Raw genomic sequence first — 20,091 nt, forward strand, 5'->3', positions numbered from 1 at the left:
TATTTAAAAGGTGAAACAAAAGGTTCATTGCATCTGAGGTAACACAGATGCGTCTTTGTAGCTCAAGTCACCTTAGAAGGAAGCCCAGAAAGGGCACCGATTCTCGTGCTTTACAGCTACCAGGAAGCAGGAGCGGCAGTTCTACGTGGAGGTTAGCGACGGGATGTTTAGCAAACAATTTGCCTGTGCAAACGCACTCACACAGCGGGCAGGTGCGGTTCCTGCATCCAAAAACCGGCCCCCGCGTTTGACAGCGACTCTCCTCTTCTCGTGGCGCCCATCCAACTTATTTTGGGGTGCGATTGGGTCGGTGCTACCCTTTCGCCTTCACGGCAGGTCGGGGAGGGGGGAGGATTTGAGGGGCCGGGGGCTGCAGCGGTGCCGGGCGGGGCACCTCGGGGCCGGCCCGCAGGTAGTCATAGGCTCGCCCCGAGTAGCCCAGCTCGCCCACTCCCTTCTGAAGGGCCAGGCTTTTCACCCGAAGGAAGGGGGTGAGATTTCCTTCCTCCCTCCCACGCCCGCTTTTACCTCAGTTCGTCAAATCGGGGCGGTGTCTCGCATGACCTATATTCGCGTCCCCTGAGCTTCCCAGATAGCAGCTCCTTTCCTTAAGCTCCTGGAGGAGGAGGAGGAGGAGGAAGGGCGCCCGCCCGCAGGTCAGGGTGGAGAAGCACCCTCACCTTAGGGGCGGGGGGGCACCCCCGCCGCCCCGCTCCCCCCTCCTTGAGGCGGCAGGAGCCGTAGCTGGGAGCCTCCAAACCTCCTCTCTCCCCCTTCCCCCTGCAAAAGGCGCTACCTGCCGCGCTGGCCGCTTGCAGCCGCTTCGGGGGCCGCGAGCGCGGAGCGCGCCGGTTCCGCTGTTCGCGCGCGGTTTTTATTCTTAAAAAATACGGCTTTTATTCTTAAAACAACCAACCAACCCGCCCAACAAGCGAACGCACCCCCCAAAAGAATTAATTTCGGGAGCGATAGGCTTTCAAACAACTGCAGAACAGATACAGCCCAGCAAAGTTGCGGGGGGAAAAGTTGCGGTAGCCCGGCGGTTGAGCGCCCCCGGGGGCGGGGGGGGGGGGGGGCGGGGTGGAACGGGCGGGGCGCGCGCTCTGGCTCAGCGCACCTGGGTGGGCGCACCTGGGCGGGCGCGAGCCGGCTGGCGCCCGCCCCGCCCCGCCCGCCGCTCGCGCAGGCGCAGGCTCGGGGCCGGCGGCGCTCCGGCGGTCTGGGCGCCTGTCATGGCGGCGGGAAGGGCGATGGGGCTGGTCGAGACCTCGGCGTGAAGCGGCGGCGTTGAAGCACACAACTTCGGGCGGTTTCTCCGAGCGGAGGGGAGCGGCGCGGCGCTGCGTTAGCCCGCCAGCTGGGCGGGAGCGGGGCTAGAGGCAGCCGCCCCCTCTCCTCACGCCCCCCGGCCGTCAGGGCAGCCTGCGCCCCCTCCGCCGCGGCAGCGGGCGGTGAGTGCGAACTTGCTCGGCGGCAGGAGCCGGAGAGCCGCGGCGGATGAGGAGCCGGGCGGGAAGGAGGAGCGTATTCCCTTTAAAAAAAAAAAAAAAAAAAAAAAAAAAAATAATAATCAAGCCCTCCGCGTTCGGAGCGCCGGCTCTCAGCGTGCGACGGGGGAGCGGGCGCTGCTGAGGGGCGGCTGGTGCTGGCGCCGGGCAGGGGACGGGGGCTGCTGGCTGGAGGGGGGGACACGGGGAGCGCCGCGCTCCCCGCGGATTGAAAAAAAAAATTAAAAAAAAAAATAAATATAAATCTCTCGGGTTGTCCTTCAGGGCTGTAAATACCTGCCTTAGAGCTGCTGACAGACGCCTCCTGCTGAGGAGAGAGCTGGGACGCCGAGGGCGCGTCCTCGTCCCCCGCCGGACACGGGTTTCCTCCGGAGCCGGAGCTGAAGGGGAGGAGTGGGCCGCCGGTTACCTTCCCCGCAGCCCGGGTCCCTTCTTCCTCCCGGAGCGGCCGCCCGCCTTCCAAGCCGTAACCTGAAGTGAACTAGCCATGGCGAGTGAAGACAAACAAGTTGTTCAGCCAACAGGTGATGATGGAGGAGGAGGTAATGGAGGAGGAGGAGGAGGAGGAGGAGCGGGAAAAGAAGGAAATGTTGCTGAAGGGGGAAGCGTTCTGCAGCCTTTGAATCCAGGAGTCCCCATCCGAGGCATCAAGATGAAATTTGCAGTGCTGACAGGACTGGTGGAAGTTGGTGAAGTGTCCAACAGGGACATAGTTGAAACTGTGTTTAATCTGGTAAGTTGATTGCCTTTTTAGCGTGAGAGAAAGGAACAGCATATGTGTACAGAAGAACCCCACGCTTTTTTGATGTTTTTCTGTCAATATATTTTTTTATATGTTTACACTTCCACCATACTACACTTCAGCTAGGCTATTTTTACTCATAGATCACAAAAGCTGAAAATAAAGCATATGAGCCTCTACATAGACATTTAAACTTGAAACAACTCTAAACTGCATCCTCCTTAGCTTGCCTCAGATAAATTGTTGCTGTATTTAGAACTGATAAGTGTATCGTTATGTTTAAACATTCAACAGGTGTACTCAACAAGAAAGTTAAATGTTGATTTAGTAACTCAAATTGTCATCAAAACACACACGTTGTTTTAAGCCAAAACAACTTTTCCCTTGAAGATGTTTATGTCCCTTTTTGCTTCCCATTTGCTTTGGAAGTAGTCAGAACTTTCATGTTATGTCTACAGAGAGTGGGGGTGTCAGGGAGCAGTTCATTCAAATGCTTTACATTCTCTGCTTATTGGGAAGAGCAGAAAGTGGCTTCAGGGTCCTTTTTTTTTTTATCAATGAATTAGGTAGTTGCTGCAATTTTTTAAATACAGTATGGATATATTTAATACTTAATAACAGATCTCACTAAAAATTGAGGGTACAACTTTTCCTGTTGAAGCTGTAAAATAATATATACTGCTGAACTTCTTGGGCTACATTTGAAATAATTAGGCTAGTTGCTTATGTTTGCTTGCTGAAGGAGACCAAACATTAGGAGAAAAACTGTTTCCTAAGTTTACAAAGATACTCTGCCACTATCAGAGGTCTCAAAGCATCTCTAAAAATGCTCATTGTTCCTCCTTCCGTTTAGTGAGCACCTTTGACTTTAAAGCAGTGTGGTTTCTGACAAACCAGGAAGTGAGAGTATGTGGTAGTATAAAGCTCAGAAACAAGGAGAGTTGCTGCAAAAGGCGTACTGTTTTTTAAATGCTATTTGCATTTCAGTTATTTTTTTTTAGTAGTATTCCTTGCTATGTGCCAGTTTTAGTGGTCACTAAATACTTGTGTGCTGTGTCTGTTTAATGTTTTTTGATGTTATCTTCCGGGGTTATAAATATTTATTTTTTGAATATTTTTGTATTAACAGAATGTAACTCTCTTAATTGTTTGGATAAAAGTCTCAATACAGAGGAATTGCAGTACTGGCAAAAATGAAGTGCAGAGGTTTTATGGATGCTTCAAGTAGGAGAAAGTGTTTTAAGTTACTTAGAGTCTGCTTGACAATTGTCCTTGACAAAATCCAGTGCTCAGATATATGGACATGAGGTTCAAAAGGAAATTCTGGTAAATAGTTTGTGATCTAGGATGCTTGTGTGAGGGGAAATTGTTCATGAGTGTGTTAAATTTTACTTTGCTTCTAGTGTGGTCTTTTGAGTGGTGTACTGAAGGTGAAGTTTATGGCAACAGTGGAAGGAGGTTCAGCAGAATAATCAAAAATGTAAAAGCTTCTTGATCCTGAGGTTCCTCTTCTCCATTTCGGATGAGAGGAATGAAAAATCCAGCTTGATTCAGAGAATCCTCTATTTTAGACTGAAGAGGTCTGGAGAATTTGACCTGTGGACTGTGTTCTGCTGGGTCTTCATTTTCCAAATAGAAGCAGGGGAGAGTTTCTGGCCCTGGAAACTTTTGAAACTGTGTTTTCACTTTTTCTGCAAGTGAAACAATATCCCTGACTTCTCCAAGATGATGCTTCAACTGTTCCAGCACACCTGCCTACAATGTGGGAGGCTAAAGTTCATGCACCTGCATCGCGTTATTTTATCAGAGCAGAAGTAGACAGGTGATAGCTATCATGAAACAGCCAATAATTTGGTAATAGTGACACTTTACCTGGATTATGTGAGAAGAAAATCTAAGGTTTTGGTTAATATAAAAAAAAAATAGGTTGCTTGGTTTCTCTGAGTCCTGGGAAAACGTATCAACTACTGGTGACTAATCTGGAAGGAGAAAATGTCTTGATGTTCTGTGGTTTTATTAAAACTGGAATGCTTAAAAAATCAAACTCACCAAAAAACTCATAGTTTTTGTTAAAGAAAGCAACTATTTTCTGGATTTTTTTTTTTTTTTCTTTTAGAAAATTTTAAGCTGACTTTTTAATATATCTTTCTGGGATATGAGGTCTCCCTACAAAGCAATACTCATCCATCCGTTGCTGAGTTCTTCCTTCCTTCAGTCGTTAGCTGTGACCACTTTGTTTTGTCGAAATCACACTTATCATAGTTTAAGTCATGGGAAGTATTGCTTAGCAGCAGTGGACTTACTTTGCTGCACATGAATGCAGAAAAAAGATTTAACTTCTGTATGAAAAAGTGATTCTAACCTATGGCTTTTCTGGTAGTTTGTTTTCCCATAGCTTTTGAAGCGAGTTTACTCCTGTGTGTGCAGGTTCAGTTTGAGGTATGAAAATCATGCTGTGATCTGTTGTTCCTAATGGGGTTAAGCCCAACATATCCCCTCCCGTTGGGTTTCATTCAGTTTGGTGACTCATAACTGTACTACCTCAGTGGTGTTAGCAGAAATCAGCTCATTCGCTTCTTGTACTTTGAAAGGAGGAGATGTACGGCACTTGGGGGATTTTTTTGGTCTCTAAGGTGCGACATCTTTAGACCAGAGTGGAAGGAGGGCTGGGCAAATGTGTGTTGAAATGTGTTTTTACATACTTATTTTTCACAGCATAACCATCCTCAAATGTGAAGAGTTTATTTTTGAAACAAGGAGGTTAGCTGACCTAATTTTTATCTCTTGAGCAAACGTGTTGCTTTTAATGATGCTCTTCGAGCTTGCTGTAGCATATGGAGGTTATGGCAAATTTCTTTGTTTTGTGGTGGAGAGTCAAGAGATGCCCAAAGTGCTGTCTTGATGTTCTTCATCTTTAAGGGTTTAAGATTTGGTAATGCTTTATATGGGAAAGACTCAGAAGGTCAAAAATCTAAAGTGCACAGTAATTCACCTGCTGCTTATTAAAGAAATTTAAGTGTCTGTAGTCCTGATTACTTGAGCAAATAACTTGTTCAGTTCAGCAGAGCTGGATCCTGGAGCTGAGAATCATCTTTAATATTTTATCTGTTCAGCAACATAACATGCATCAAAAACCTAGTCATCTCATTTTATTGTCTTTAGAAATTCTACTTTTAGAAATATTCAAATTGATTAGATTTGTTTCGATCAGTATTCTCCGAGAACCTAGTTTTCCAGGCCATGTTAGATATGGCTTTGTGTATTTCAGCATTTCTTAAAATTGAGAAGGAAAATACTGACTTTGAGGAAGCTTATTATTCTGTGGAAAAACTTTGAAAGCATTCTTGTTCAAGTATTAATCTGTTCTGTTACTTTTCTGACAGACAGTAAGCTAAACTATGGGTATATTTTGCCCATGCATTGTGAATTATATTTTTAATTGACTTTGGGCAGCGATAACTCCTTGAATTTCCTTTGTATACAAATCAGGTGAATTCTTGTTCGTTGCCTCATATCTGCTTCTTCCCCGCACCTGTCCCAGTTTATGAAAAGCAAAAATCTGGTGGGAAAAGATGATGGAGTGGAAAAATAAATTATTTACAGTGGGATCTGTTACTAGTTTAAAATAGCTATGTGTTTTTCATAATAAAGGAAAAAAGTTGACCTCCTGCTAATGAAGAAAATTTCAGATAGAATAGTAGAAATAATTCAGCAGTTGTCAAAACATAAGCATATATATATAGAATTAGTTACGGTGCTGTGCTACTAGTGTCAAAGAAGATTTTTAGGATCTGAAGTTTCAGGTGTAGAGAAAGAATTCTGTTCTGAAGGCTATGCAACCTGCATTGGATATATGAGAGATACTGCAAAATCTTTTCTAGATTAAAATTTTGGGTGGAGCTTCTGGTCTACTCTGTTCTAAATGGGTTTATCTTGTATCATATGTCAATATTGTCTTGCTTCTAAGTTATTGCAAGTTTCTTGTTCTTTGTTAAAACTTAGGTCACTGGATATCCTTGCCTTTCATTACGTAAAGGGCTCTCACTGACAAGTGTTTTGTACATAATGAATGCTGTATGTGCTGGCGTTAACTATGCTGCATCATTAGGCTTGCAGTGGGAAATGGCTGTTCTGGCAAAATTCTGCTATACTTCAAGCAGATGATTGTACAACTATTGTCTTTCTCCATGATTTTGGTATAATTCAGTTTGGGGGAACTTCATGGTAGAATTTACTCTGGTCTCAAGTCGACTAGTGCATAGAGACAACAGATATTCTAGACTTCTGCTCCTCTCTAAAGAAATGTCATGCCTTGCTTTAAGCCAATTATGTTTAAAAAGCTTTGACACTTCTAATTGTTTATTGACTGTAATACAGATTTAGTTACTTGGTTTGGTTTCTTTTTTTCCTCCTTCTCTCTGTGTTGCAAAGACTTTTTTTTTTTTGATATTCTGTCTGTTTCTTTGGTCAGGAGAATGTGCTGTTCCTTCTGATTCTGGTGATGGATTGTAAGGTCCTCACCAAGAGGTGAGACTAGTGATAAAGTGCAAAAGAGAAAGAAATCTTAGGTTTTTTATCACCTTTGGAGATAAAATAATGGAATCCGAGGAGCAACTGCTAAAATTATTTTTAAAAACTTAATTTGTCATCTCTCTCACTTCTGCCAGACTTTACTAAAACCATAATCAAAAATCAATGTAATTTTAAAAAATTCTTACCGTTTACTTTCCTTGTTTCTTCTTTTTAAAGTAACCTTCTTCCCCAACCCCACTTTGCTTGTTTTACAGAACAAATCTGAGATAAATGTCTGGACTGGCACTTGTTTATCTTCTTCTCATGTGCCCTCTGCTCTTTTTGTCATGTCCATTGCTATGGTTTCTGCACTATAAACTCTTTACCATTATTCATATTGAAAGCTAATGTCATCACCTGCTGATACAACAGGTTTCTAATTTGGTATGAAAGCTTCTGAAACAGTAGTGCAATGGATTTAATGAAATAGAAATTCTCCTTTTTTCATCTCTGGTCATGGACTTTTTTTGCATGTACCTTTTTGGAGAAAACTCCCAAACCTAATGCTATTAGAATTAAATGTATTGCAGTAGTAAAAATGCATCATAAATGTCTTTGTAACAGTGCATCATTTTAATTACTGTATGTTTTTAGAGAACACTAGGATTTATTTTCTATATGAACTTATCAATGCTGATGACAAGTGGGAGTAACCAAATAGTTTCTAGAGCATCACCCAATATTGTGCATTTCTTAATATATGCAGTCTTCTATAGTAGGTTCCCAGTAAGTACACCTCTGGCTACAGATACCCTAGTTCAGTCACTTCTGTCTGTTTACAGTATAGATGATAAGGTAAGTCTGTGGCTTTAGCTGCATCCAGCTTGTATATTTTTATTAAAAAATCATAGTAAATGGGACAGTCATCTGTCTTGATGGTCGTGCATGGTTTTACTCTTGGTGAATGAGTGGAATTCAGCAAAAGGTCTGTAATGCTTCTAAATCTGTTTCAGTGTCCTTTTTATAAAATATATCAGATGCAAACTTAGTTCACAGTGGAGGGCTTGTGCCTGTTTTGATGATTGAATTTAGACCCCATAATTCCAAGTCATCTTCATGGGTTTGAAGACATCTAATTTGGGATCTGGTAACAGTAAAAGATTATTTTAGTAAGTTTAGATGACTAAATGGGTCTGAGAGATACCTAGTTCAAAATTGTTGAGTACTGGGAGTGACTCGTCCTTTACGTGAAAGAATTCCAGACCTTCATCTTGTTACAATGTATTCTGAGTTATGGATACACTTACTACTGAAGTGTTGTGTTTTGGGTTTTTTTCAGGTATTGATACAACTTGGACATTACTTTGTAGTTAGTGGAAATATCACCCTGCATAGTAAGTGTGGGAATTCAGGGAAATTTTCTGGTCATTTCAGAAAGGTAGTGAGTGAGGTGGTAATGGCAGTCTTGAATTAGACATGCTGGTGATCTAGACTCCGAAGAGGTTGTGATTTGTACTTTGGTTGTGGTATCAACTGAACTCCATGACTGCAACTTAAGACACGCTGTAGGATGACAAAATAATGAGGACAGAAACTTAAGGCCACACAGACAAATGTTCACGTTTTCTCACTCTTCCTCTAACTGGCCATTTTTTATAGATTCTAATGACCAATCTAAGTTTCACATGTCATTCACGGGCTTTCACAGACACATGGCTTGTGTTTTCCAGAAATGTTGGCATCCTATACTGCCATTAGTAGGCTCTATACAAACCTAAAATAAAGCTAAAAAAGTAAGGCTGAAGCAGGCCTTTACTCAAGTCTTAATAATGTAATATTTGAGAGACAATTTTTAATTAGCAGTCCATTCTACAAGTATGCCTGTTTAAAATGTGTTCGTAGGACACTTTAGAATTCCCCTTTAGAGGGGAACATATCAGTTCAATGACAGATTTGTCTAGTTGGTGTCCTGTAACAAAGGAGAGAGTCGGGTATCTATTGTGGTTGCTTTGCTCTCTCTAAGTTGTATTTTGTATCACCTCTGTCAGACAATACTGTGCTAGATGGACCATTGGCCTGATCCAGTAGTGCAGATAGCACAGTAATGTAGTAGCCATATGGACTGGATCAGGAAAGGCATTTGCAGATTAGAGAATAGAATGAAATTAGTCAAAGCATCAGAGAAATAGGTGGATGGCATGTCAAGGTTGCCACAAAGGCTGAACATTGCAGAGTGAGATAAAAATAGATAATTATTCATGTCCATTGAAAGAGATAACTGGAGGGATGCACCAAAGTGTTTAGATTCAAGAGGAGTGTGAGTAAAGAGAAGTCTTTCGAAGTGGCTGTTTTGCATGAATACTGGAGGCTGAAGAAAATCAGAGCTGAGGTATTTGCTTAATTCTTTTCTCAGGCAGTGTTTTTTTGGTATGGCGTTCAGTACTCTGGCTAGTCAATTGTATGTGCAGATGCTGAAGCTTGCTGAGAAATCCCAGTCTTCTGAAAATCATGTGGTATTTTTTTTTTTGCTTGGTATTAAGATTTCAAAGTCTCATGAAAAGTAGAAAAAAATAGCTTTCTTTGTGATTTCTATGTATATTTGTTTTACTACCTACTAGGGAATCTGCAGTCATTCTGAACTGTATCCCACTTGTCTTGGTGTTCTGAATTTTTTTTTTTTTAACTAGATAAGGTGGTAACTTAAAGCATGTATAGCTTCTGTCTTTATGTGGTCACAGAGTTCTTTATGAACCTTAAGGAGGAAGCTTTAATATGTTGCATAAATTAAATAAACTCTACAATTTAGTCATTGGATGTGAAATAGCTACTTGCTACCTTTGGTGTTTCTGTGTAGAAAACCCTTTAAGAATCTTTTCTGTCAAATTCAGTCTTGCATGCATTAAATTTATGCATATCTTTTTAAAGACCTTCTATTTATTTTAAATGGGTCAATCTGCAAGAAAGTTTTTGTTCATAATCACCAATTACAGTTGGATAACTTTCTGCACTCAAGTGTCTTCCCCAGCCCCTAGAGGCCTTGCTCGCCTCTTCATAACATTTTGCATGATGGTTTTTGGTATTAACTTGACCTAGTTACTAATGCCCTAATTTAGGTTACATTTCTGCTTTAACTAATTCTGGATTTTTCTCTTAGACCTGGTATCATGCTAGAGCATATTATTGCCTGCCCAAAGACTAGTCTGGTCATTTTTTTCCCTCTGGGAAACCCTCAGACTTTGTCTGGGAGCTCTGGCCATTTGCCAGGAATCTGAGGGCTCTAATTGATTTACATAAAACAGGATACTGTTGCCACCTGCTTTTTTGAATACCACGTGTGGCCAGTGGAGACTGTAGTTTCCAGTATGCAGTGTTCCATATTTAGAGCAGATAGCAATCGAGATGCATCCTTGCACAACTGCTGTAATCAAATTCGCTAAGTAATGATGCTGCATGAGTTGTAGTTATACCTTTTCCTGAGACACTGTAGTCTTTGTGCCGATACCGGAAGCGTGCTGTAATTTGTGAAGAGCTTGTGTTGCTACAGTGCTTTAGATTCCCAAGCTTCACAAATAGGCATAAGTAGTTTCTAAATAGAAACTAATTTGCGGAAAAGAAAACCTAGCACCTTCCATTTGCACTGGATTCCTCTAGTAATAACTAGGGAGCTGGGAGCAGCTATGTCCCAGGCATAATTTTCTTATTAATAACTGCCTTGAGATGATATTAAAATGAGAATAGCCAGTGGGAATAGGATGTTACGTCCTGTAAAGTGCTCTGTGAGTTTGAGCTGCAAGTCTCTCCTGCAGTCTGCATATGAGAAGTTCTGTTGACATTTTTGTATGCTACATACATCTAGCAAAAAATTTCATATGCACCACAGAGTAAATTCAGATTACTTTTGGTGTGACAGAAAAGCTGGAAGTGAGTTTTTTAGGCAAAACCCCATTCTATTTTGTTGATGCAACAGATGAAAACAACACTTAAGAGCTACTGGATTAGCTTTCCTTTGCAACTGAAAATCAAAACAAGACTAATCACTTAGGAATCATCTGTTCTATGGAAGTGTGTTATGTGTGCTTGTGTCACACCTCCCCCCGCATCTCCCCTTTGCCATAAGCAGTTTTTCTCTGTTGTGTGGACAGAAGTTACAGAAATAAATTGATGAAATGAAGCCTATTCTATTTGCTCCACTTAGATACTCCAAATCTCTAGTTTTATACTGGACTAGCCCTATAAAACAGTAACTGTAACAGTGCATAGGGTGATGTGTAGTTTATTTATTCTCTCTTTTGGGGATGCTGAAAGGCTAGAGGCACCAGTAAGTAGCAGGTAAAATGGTCAGTGCAGCGGGAGAACAATTTCTCTTATAAAAGGCAGAAAGAGAACCAGTAGTATCTTGCAGTGGACTGGAAAGTATATGATTATGGAGTTCAGGGTGCTGAATGTTTGCTGGATAAATCTCTCATAAATTGGTTCCTTTATCAAACTGCATGTTTGGGTGGGAATTGCACTGGTTGCTTTCCCAAATATGATTGAGATGAGCATGGGTGGGGAGCTGTTTAACAGAATAAGGTAAACCCTGTTGCCATTGAATTGCTGAATAAAGGTTTTGCAGATCCTGCAACTTCTAAGTTTTAGTAGTCCATTATTAGAGAACTCTTTAACTTAGTCTGTTTGCACTTCTTGAGATTAAAACTGCATTCTTAAGTGTTACTGGAAAGTGGTAATCAAGTCACTCTCTACGACTCAATTTTGGAGTTTTAGAAAGCAGGCATTCTTTACTACAGCGCTGGACACATAGGGGATGGCTCTTCCTAACGTGTGTGTCTGAAAACAAAGTCAACAAGCATTTATACTACCTTAATCATACATATTGGTTATATTTTAATAATATTTTTATCATATTCATAACTTTTCTGGGAACTCATTAGCATATGCTAATGTCTCTTGTGCATGTCTGTTCGAGTCTTCAGGTGGTCGTCAAGGGTCTTTAGAAGAAGGCTTGTAGTCTTCTTCACTGTGTCTTCCAGCTGACCCTTACTTTTGCACAAACTCAGTCCTGTGGTCATGTATATCTTGTCCTTCAAGGCTGGCCTGGTCTGGTTTTGTTGCTAGTTTGCAACTTCCTTATCTTTATGTTTCTTTGCACCTGCTACTACAAGGCCGAACCATCTCAAGTAAGATTATGAGTTCCTTATCCTACAGTTATTCTAACTATTCATCAAAAGATCAGTATTTGTTCTACAGCACAATGGTTAAATGGGTAAAACAGCGTAAATTGATCTTAATAATTCTATTCCTCAGATGTCTATTTTCTAATAATCTTAGTTCACAGGTATCATAAGGACAATTGATTTTTGCGGGATTATTGATTCGGGTGGACCTTGGAAACAAGTAGTGCTGAAGAAAGAAAAAAACAAACAAAAAAACCCCCCAAAAGACACTCTATGTGGAATCATAGACATGTTTTAAAAAAAAAAAAAAAGAGGGGCAATGATGTAGAAGTAGAAGATAAGCCTTAAAACAATGCAACTGGAGTGTGTGTGTGGGGAGAATAGGAACCAAATGAGTAATGTTGGTAATGGTGCATGACTGTAAAATAAACAAATGGAAACTATCAGTCCAGTCAGCATTTGCCTCCTGCTAATGTTTTTGTTGAAAATAAACATGTGATTTATCTGTAGTTTTGGTTGTGAACTTGACTGAAAAGAACTTACAAGCTGCTTTTTTTTTTTTTTTTTTTCTTTTTTTCTCTAATAGGAGCTTAGTTGTACTGTAGGGTTTGGTTCCAGTGTATAATTAGGTTCCGTAATGCCTGACTTTTTAGATATCTGATATGGAATATGAAATTGAATAACTGTGACTGCATTTTTAGAATGCGTTTCGAAATAGCTAATGTGAGATGGGGAGCTATGTATGTTTAATGTATTGCTGATGTTACAGAATGGGAGAACAGTGAGATGCTGGAAATAGATATTTCAATTGATATTGCAAAAGTTTCTCTGCCTGCTTTGTAATCTACAGGCAAGGGTTACCTTCTGCAGCTATGGTGCTCTTAACACTTCAGATTTCCTTGAGTTAAACAAGGTAGCACTAGTGGTGCCCAACTCAACTATAAAGTCCTGAGAAAAGGGTTCTCAGGCACAGAAACTGTACCAGCAGCTTTCCATCTTTATGTAAAACAGTAAATGCTTGTGGGGAAAAGATTGCTTTATTTTCTTGCCCATTTCTTCCTCAAACATAAGGTCCCAGTTTTGTGCCATGCTAGATAATCTACTGTTTAAGCTCACACCAAGATACCCTGCTTTGCCCTTCCTGGGCTCCAGCCCCTGTCTTCCATGACCTGGCACTTGCTGCCTTCATCCTGGGCTGCAGAAGTGAGTCCTGAGCACTCACTGGGTTCTGTAATGGACTGGGACATGGTGAATGCCACTGTGCGCTGCAGTTGCTATGGATCAGCAGATCGGCAGGGGTATTGCCTTTGGGGGGATGTTTATTCCATGTCTCATCTGAGACCTGGCACTAATGGCTTGTGCCCTTCCTGTATACTGCTTTTAAAGTGAAATGTATATTGCTCTTTGGGTATTTTACTGGTTTAGTAAGGTCTCACCTATGCAGGAATTGAAAGCCACCCTGATTTTTACCCTGAGGAGGAAGAGATTTAAATTGCCATTTGTCAGGAGTGCATAGCAATGCTGTTGCAAGTGACTTGTAAGGGGACGTTTCTAAGACCTCTTCTGCGAAGACTAGGCTCACAGCGAAGAATGCCAGATTCATGGGTATGGAGAGAAGGCACAAAAAGAAACAAGTCTCAGCCCTTGTGGCTAAGGTGCTTGAATAAGGTTCTTCAGTCACTCATATATGACTGGAAAGGTTTGGAGCTGGAAGACAGTGGATTTTTTTGCTCATGTTAGGGCTTTACTAAAGTTTTCTTTCTGGTATACAGAGACCTGACTTTCTTCATGGAAGGTGAATTCTGTCCAAGTGGAAGAGTTTGTCTGGTAACTGAAAGATCACTAGAGTTGGTTAGACATATTTCAAAGAGATAGAATTTAGATGTCAGAAGCTTGGGTTTTCTTGCTTCTGGATGGTGCTGTGATTTTGCAGAGAAGTGATATCTCTATTTCAAACTGGATCTTGTTTTAGGAGTGTTCTTAGTACTTCTGTGTCCTGTCTTGAGAGAAGCAAGGAGCAAGCTGAAAAAATGTCATGTAACACTTCCAGATACAAGTTAGTGTAGTGTATTGTCTGCCCACCTCCCTCCCTCCAAAAAAAAAAAAAACAAACCAAAAAACAACCCCCCAAAAAGTTGGGGGGGAAATAATTTTCATATTGCCAGACAGTGTAACAGAGATGATTGTAACAAGCTTGCCAGTTCAGGCTTTCACTTGGCTAGATTTTGTGTGGCAAACTGCAAAGCCTGGAAAACTGGATGCAAAGTGGAAGTTGGGGCTGGGAGGGAAGTAAACTGAAGTTTCACTTGAGAGAGAACTTAATCTTGATGCCTTGTGTCTATAGGGATTTTTAATTAGCTATGCAAAGAGTTGTTGGGATCTCTTTCAATTACAGTCACATGAATAGAGGTGAAATTTTAGAGCAGCAACCTGACTCTGCCCAAAGAAATTGTCTTAAAATAATATCACAAATCAACAGTTCAGTTTAATCACTGTAAGCATGTTTATAATTTGATTATAAACTATTTGTTTCAAATTCAAACGTTTGAAATCAAATCCTGTCTGTCTAAATATCATGATCACATTGCTAACCATCATATTAGAAAAGTCATGGCAGACGGGTGAAGTTACCAGTGACTGGAAAAGAGGAAATATAACTCCCATTTTTAAAAAGGGAAAAAAGGAAACCTACAAGCCATTCAGTTTCTCTGTGCCTGGACAGATCATGGAGCAGATCCTCCTGGAAACTATGCTGGGGCACATGGAAAACAGAGGTGATTGGTGAGAGCTGACATGGCTTCATTAAGGGCAGATCGTGCCTGACAAATTTGGAGGCCTTCCATGATGGGATTACAGTGCTGGTCGATAAGGGAAGAGTGACTGATGTCATTTACCTGGACTTGTGCAGAGCATTTGACACTGTCCTGCACGACATCCTTGTCTCTAAATTGGAGACACGTGGATTTGACAGATGGACTACTTGGTGGATAAGGGATTGGCTGGATGGTCACACTCGGAGTTGTGGTCAACGGCTCGATGCCCGAGTGGAGAGCAGTGATGAGTGGTGTTCCTCAGGGGTCGGCGTTGGGACCAGCGCTATTTAACATCTTTGATGGTGACACAGACAGTGGGATTGATGCACCCTCAGCAAGTTCACTGGTGACACTGAGCTGTGTGGTGCGGGGACACGCTGGAGGGCAGGGATGGCATCCAAAGGGACCTGGACAGGCTGGAGAGGTGGGACCGTGCAAACCTCATGGAGTTCACCAAGGCCAAGGGCAAGGTCCTGCCCGTGGGTCAGGGCAATCCCAAGCACAAACCCAGGCTGGGCGAGGAGTGGATGGAGAGCAGCCCTGCAGAGAGGGACTTGGGGGCAGCAGTGGATGGAAAAGTGCCTGTGAGCCAGCACTGGGCGCTCGCAGCCCAGAATGACAACCGTGTCCTGGGCTGCATCAAGAGCAGGGTGGCAGCAGGTCAAGGGAGGGGATTCTCCCCCTCTGCCCCGCTCTGGGGAGACCCCCCTGCAGTGCTGGGTCCAGCTCTGGGGCCCCCAACATCAGAAGGACATGGAGCTGCTTGAGTGGGTCCAGAGGAGCCACGAAGATGCTCGGGGGGGCTGGAGCAGCTCCCCTGGGAGGCCGGGCTGAGAGAGTTGGGGGGGTTCAGCCTGGAGAAGAGAAGGCTCCGGGGAGACCTTAGAGCGGCCTCCCAGTGCTTAAAGGGGGGACAGGAAAGGTGGGGAGGGACTCTTTACCAGGGGGTGTGGGGATAGGATGAGGGGTAATGGTTTTAAACTGACAGAGGGCAGATTTAGATGAGATATGAGGAAGCAATTCTTCCCTGTGCGGGGGGTGAGGCGCTGGCCCAGGGTGCCCAGAGCAGCTGTGGGTGCCCCCTCCCTGGAAGGGTTCAAGGCCAGGTTGGACGGGGCTGGGAGCACCCTGGGCTGGGGGAAGGGGGCCCTGCCTGTGGCAGCGGGGGTGGAGCTAAATGTTATTTAAGGTCCCTTCCAACCCAAATCGTTCTGTGATTCTTTGTTAATTTCTGTGGGAGAAATAACTTTGAAGTACACAAGAGTGCCAGACGTTTAAGCTAAGCTTACATTTGGAGGCAGGGGGAGGGATAATTATTTCAGTGAATTTTGACTCGTACTGTCTCTGTCATGTATTGCTTAATATCTGTGTTTTCATTTGCTCTGTAGTGTGACATTGTATATTAGTCCTGTAGCTGTTGCTAACTGACATGTTGAGTTTAATGAGAATTTCATGGCTCATTCCTATTAAAGTTCTTACTCTGGTAGCTGAAGCCCAGTATCACCCTAAACAGGATATATCCATGCATTTCAGTGTAGTAATGTCACATATTACTGACAACAGAACTAGTCAGACACAGGCTTAATGACCATTTTGTGGCATGCGTGACACCTATTTTGTGCAATAGCTCTTCAGTTTTGGAATATACTTACTGTATGCCTTCTGTGGGTAGGCAGTGCTTTTGACTTCTCTAGCACTCTTAGAATTGAACTTGATGCTTCAATTTCCTGTTAAAGGTAGGTTATATGGGGAAGGAGGTGAACAGCTTTAAATGCTTATTTATATCCTTCTTCCAGCTGGGTACTCAGTTTCAGTAGATCTATAGGAAATATTAAAGCTGACTCTTAAAAACTGTGTTTGCATATATAAGGCTAGAGATATAGTCAGAATTCTGTTTCTCAACTCTGTCTAGGAGTTTTGTTTATCAAGGGTACCTTGGTTTGCCTGTGACCTTAACATGTGCATTGGAAAAAATGCTTGAAAGCACATAGGGATTCTTACAACAGGTATTGATCACTACAACAATAGCATCGAAGCAGATTAAAGGATTTCTCAATTGCAGTAATTGTATGTGCAAATTCCTATATTAAAAGGTTCCTGAACCTCAAACTTAACCCAAAATTTTGAAGGCTAAGATGCCTTTGTTTAAAAATGCTAATAGTTTGGCCACGAGGAGCTGTTGTCCATTACCAGCATGCAAGCTGACTTATCTCTGATTAAATTAACTGTCATGTTAAAGAAAACACAATAATGAAATATATGCATGGCACCTATATTAAATAAATATTAGTTACTGAAGCACTTTTTTCTTTTGTCTTCAGGCAGTGCTTTGCTATGTGTAATGCTGTAGTCATGATCTCTGTATGGCGTGGTTCCATGTTCTGGTGCTGTGAAGCAGTAAGGTATTTAGTCAGCCGCTACATTAGTAATGATGAAGTAGCATACCCCTTTTTGAGGTATATTCATGCCTCTTGTTTGAATGATTTCCATATCAAAGATGGGTGGTATAAAAGCAAGGAGAAGAAAGTGTTATTTTTATTTGCTAATTCTATAAACGTAGCAGAGTGCCTAAGAGGTTGGGCATGTTCCTCTTCATCTATTGGGGGCAACAAAGTTTCTGCAGACTGAATCAGGTCTTACTGGCTCCAAGTAGGTGGTCGTGACTGATAGGGCATGTTTAATTTTAAGTTTCCTAGGAGAAGGAATGAAGGTCCAGATTTTCTACAAGATTGTGAGGGTACATAGAGTAGCAAAGGACTAGAAAAAGCTACTTCTGCTGTAAGGGAGCTACCTGCTTTGGAAGCATTCATGTATAGGACTGCAGAGAATTGGCGGAACTGAAGCTAGTAATTTTGGATAGGTGATGCAAACTAAAGTGCCTCAAGGTAACTGTGTGCCACAGTCACTGCTGTTGGAAGATACCTTCCTTCAGGGCTATGTTTTTTGTGCTGCTCCATCAAGAGATATTTCAGTCAGTCCTTTGTTCTAATGGCAACATAAGTCAATGAGAAGTTCTGTCTTCATATTTTTGTATCACTTGTTCTTACAAGCCACTATGTAGATTCATTGTTGGCAATAAAAAGCTTGAGCTTCAAAAGCTTTTACAGAGTCATAAACAAACTATTTAGCAGAAAAGCTTGTAAAGTTTATGTCCATTTCTTTTCCCTGTGTCCAGTGGCAAGTCAATGGCATCATTAGTTCTACTGGAATGCATCATGTAGGTTAAATTAGAAATCTTCAGCATTAAGCTCTGAAAATGAGGAAGAATCAGGTTGGTACCTCAAGGTGGAATTTCAGGATTTACAAATGAAAACTAGAAATGACGTTAAAATAATTGAAAAGTTGCTCTCAAGGGTCAGTGATTTGTACATTAAGATTACCTGATGTCGTCCATTTTAAGCAGTCTTCAATGATTTTCTCTGAAGCTCTACATATTTTTTGCAGCTACTGTATGATACTGTGCCCCAGAGACATGTGTGCATTCAGCCTTTGTTCAGATAAACTCCTAACACACAGACTGTTGCTGCTTTCAAAGCAGCAGCAAAAGCGTATGTTCTGCTGAGTGGAGTCAGGCGCCTAGGAAATGGTGTTGGGAGCTAGGAAAGGAGGACAGTCATATTGGGCTTACCACTTCTCAGCCCAGCAGGTTATATATACTATGCTTCCTACTCAGAAATTGAGAAGAGTTAAGACTGTTTAGTATCCAGCTCTAAAGCCGCCTCATTATGCTTCTTGCATTGTGTGTTTGTGTGAAGCCTGAACTCCTTTTCCCTTTAAAAGGAAGAAGGGAAATCATATCCAATTTGTGCATCTTACAGCCATATTCATGGGATAGTGTGTAACTCTATTAAAGTTTATCTTTATTCTTTCTGCAGTTGCCTCAACTCTTGAAAAGAAAGAGGGAGGCAGGGCCTACTGTGATATAGTCTGATCCCAGTGAAACCTGGGGTATTATCTTTGTCCTGGTATCTGCTGGAGTGCTTGTTTCTGTAACTCCAGTGGCTTTTAAAGGGTTCAAACCCTGACTTAAGTTTAATTTCAAAGTCCTGTCATATATTTAAAAATTTTGATAGCTTTACTGCTTCCATGAGCTAATAGTAGCCCCTTTGTGCCTTCTGCTACCCTCAGCAGAGTATTCTTTGTCATTCCAAATAGTACTGAAAAAGACAAACTTTGCTTAGACAGTGAGAATGTCCTTTTTAGGGACCAGGACTCTTCACCCTCACTGTATGTTCAGAAACATGGAAATATCTTTGTAATTTGAAATGTTTAGTGAGTGAGGTGATCCTCGTCTTCCATTTTAGTTTTTGAAACTTGAGAGAAGGAACTGGTCAACCTTCCTAGGAGACAACCTCTTCTTTCAGGAGACAGCTGAAAGTGTTGTCAGTCATGCATTCTGTGTGCATTTGTATTATAAAGACTAAGTTGATTTTTGAGAAAATTGTCTTTTTAGTTTTTCACTGTGCTTGTCCTAGTAAATTGATTTTCCTGTGTTTCACCAAAAGATATTGTAGCATAAATTATCCTAATTAGAAGTCACAAGCAGAGTAGTACCAGTCCTGATGGCTTTTTGAAAGAGAACAATAAATTATTTCTGTTGGTACCTTTCTGAATTAGGTGGCTAATGTTGAATTAAGGCTCTGACTGTATTTGTTGTAACTCAGAACATGACTCTTCCAATAAACAGCCACACAACCTTTACAAACTAGAATGAAATAATAAAATTGCATCAACATCCATCTTTTTTTGTACCTTGTCTACAAGGAATGCCTTCTGTTGCAACTGTGAAACCTTTTGTAAGAGCAGGATTGCTGCTAGAAGGCTGAAGCTGGGTTCTCATTCTGAAAGAGTAACAAGCTGTCCTTCTTATGAAGGGCTGGTTTTCCTTGTCTTCCAGTCTCCTTGTGTTTTAAGCAAGTAGGATGATTTACTGATCTTATGATGTTGAGATAATCTATAAATATATTCCAGCATAATCTGTCAATATATTTCAGGATATACTTTAGGATTCTACAGCTGTTAGCTGAAGTCATGAAACATCCACTGAAAGGTAATTGGTACACATAGGTTGCCATTTAGATGTTTGTTTTCCAATTCCTGGGGCAGAGTATATGGCAAAAAGTAGAAACCTGCTTAAAACCAAGAAAGTAATAAGTGAAAAAGTCAAGTGAGAAAACTAGAATGTAGAGCTAAAGTCTTAAAACGGAAAGGCCACTGTCAAATGAGAAAACTAGAAATTGAGAAACTACCAAATGAGCTAAACTTAGTGTTCTAAGACAATCTGGGTGTCTATATTGATCACTGCCTGCACAAATAACAATATTCCTGAAAAGCCAATTTAC

The 20,091-nt window shown here is 41.7% G+C and overlaps 1 protein-coding gene across 4 annotated transcripts in view; it reads left to right on the forward strand.

Moving 5' to 3' along the window:
* The first annotated feature begins 1,995 nt into the window (after positions 1-1,995).
* Positions 1,996-20,091, forward strand: part of LRBA (LPS responsive beige-like anchor protein) — a 415,639-nt gene continuing 397,543 nt past the window's right edge. For all 4 annotated transcript variants that reach the window (XM_042796732.1, XM_042796735.1, XM_042796733.1 and 1 more), the window contains exon 1: positions 1,996-2,241. In XM_042796732.1, the coding sequence (XP_042652666.1) occupies positions 1,996-2,241 (246 nt within the window). The remainder of the gene's footprint in view (positions 2,242-20,091) is intronic.

The sequence above is a fragment of the Tyto alba genome, unplaced genomic scaffold, assembly GCF_018691265.1.
Source record: "Tyto alba isolate M040663 unplaced genomic scaffold, T.alba_DEE_v4.0 Super-Scaffold_23, whole genome shotgun sequence".
Taxonomy (NCBI): Eukaryota; Metazoa; Chordata; class Aves; order Strigiformes; family Tytonidae; genus Tyto; species Tyto alba.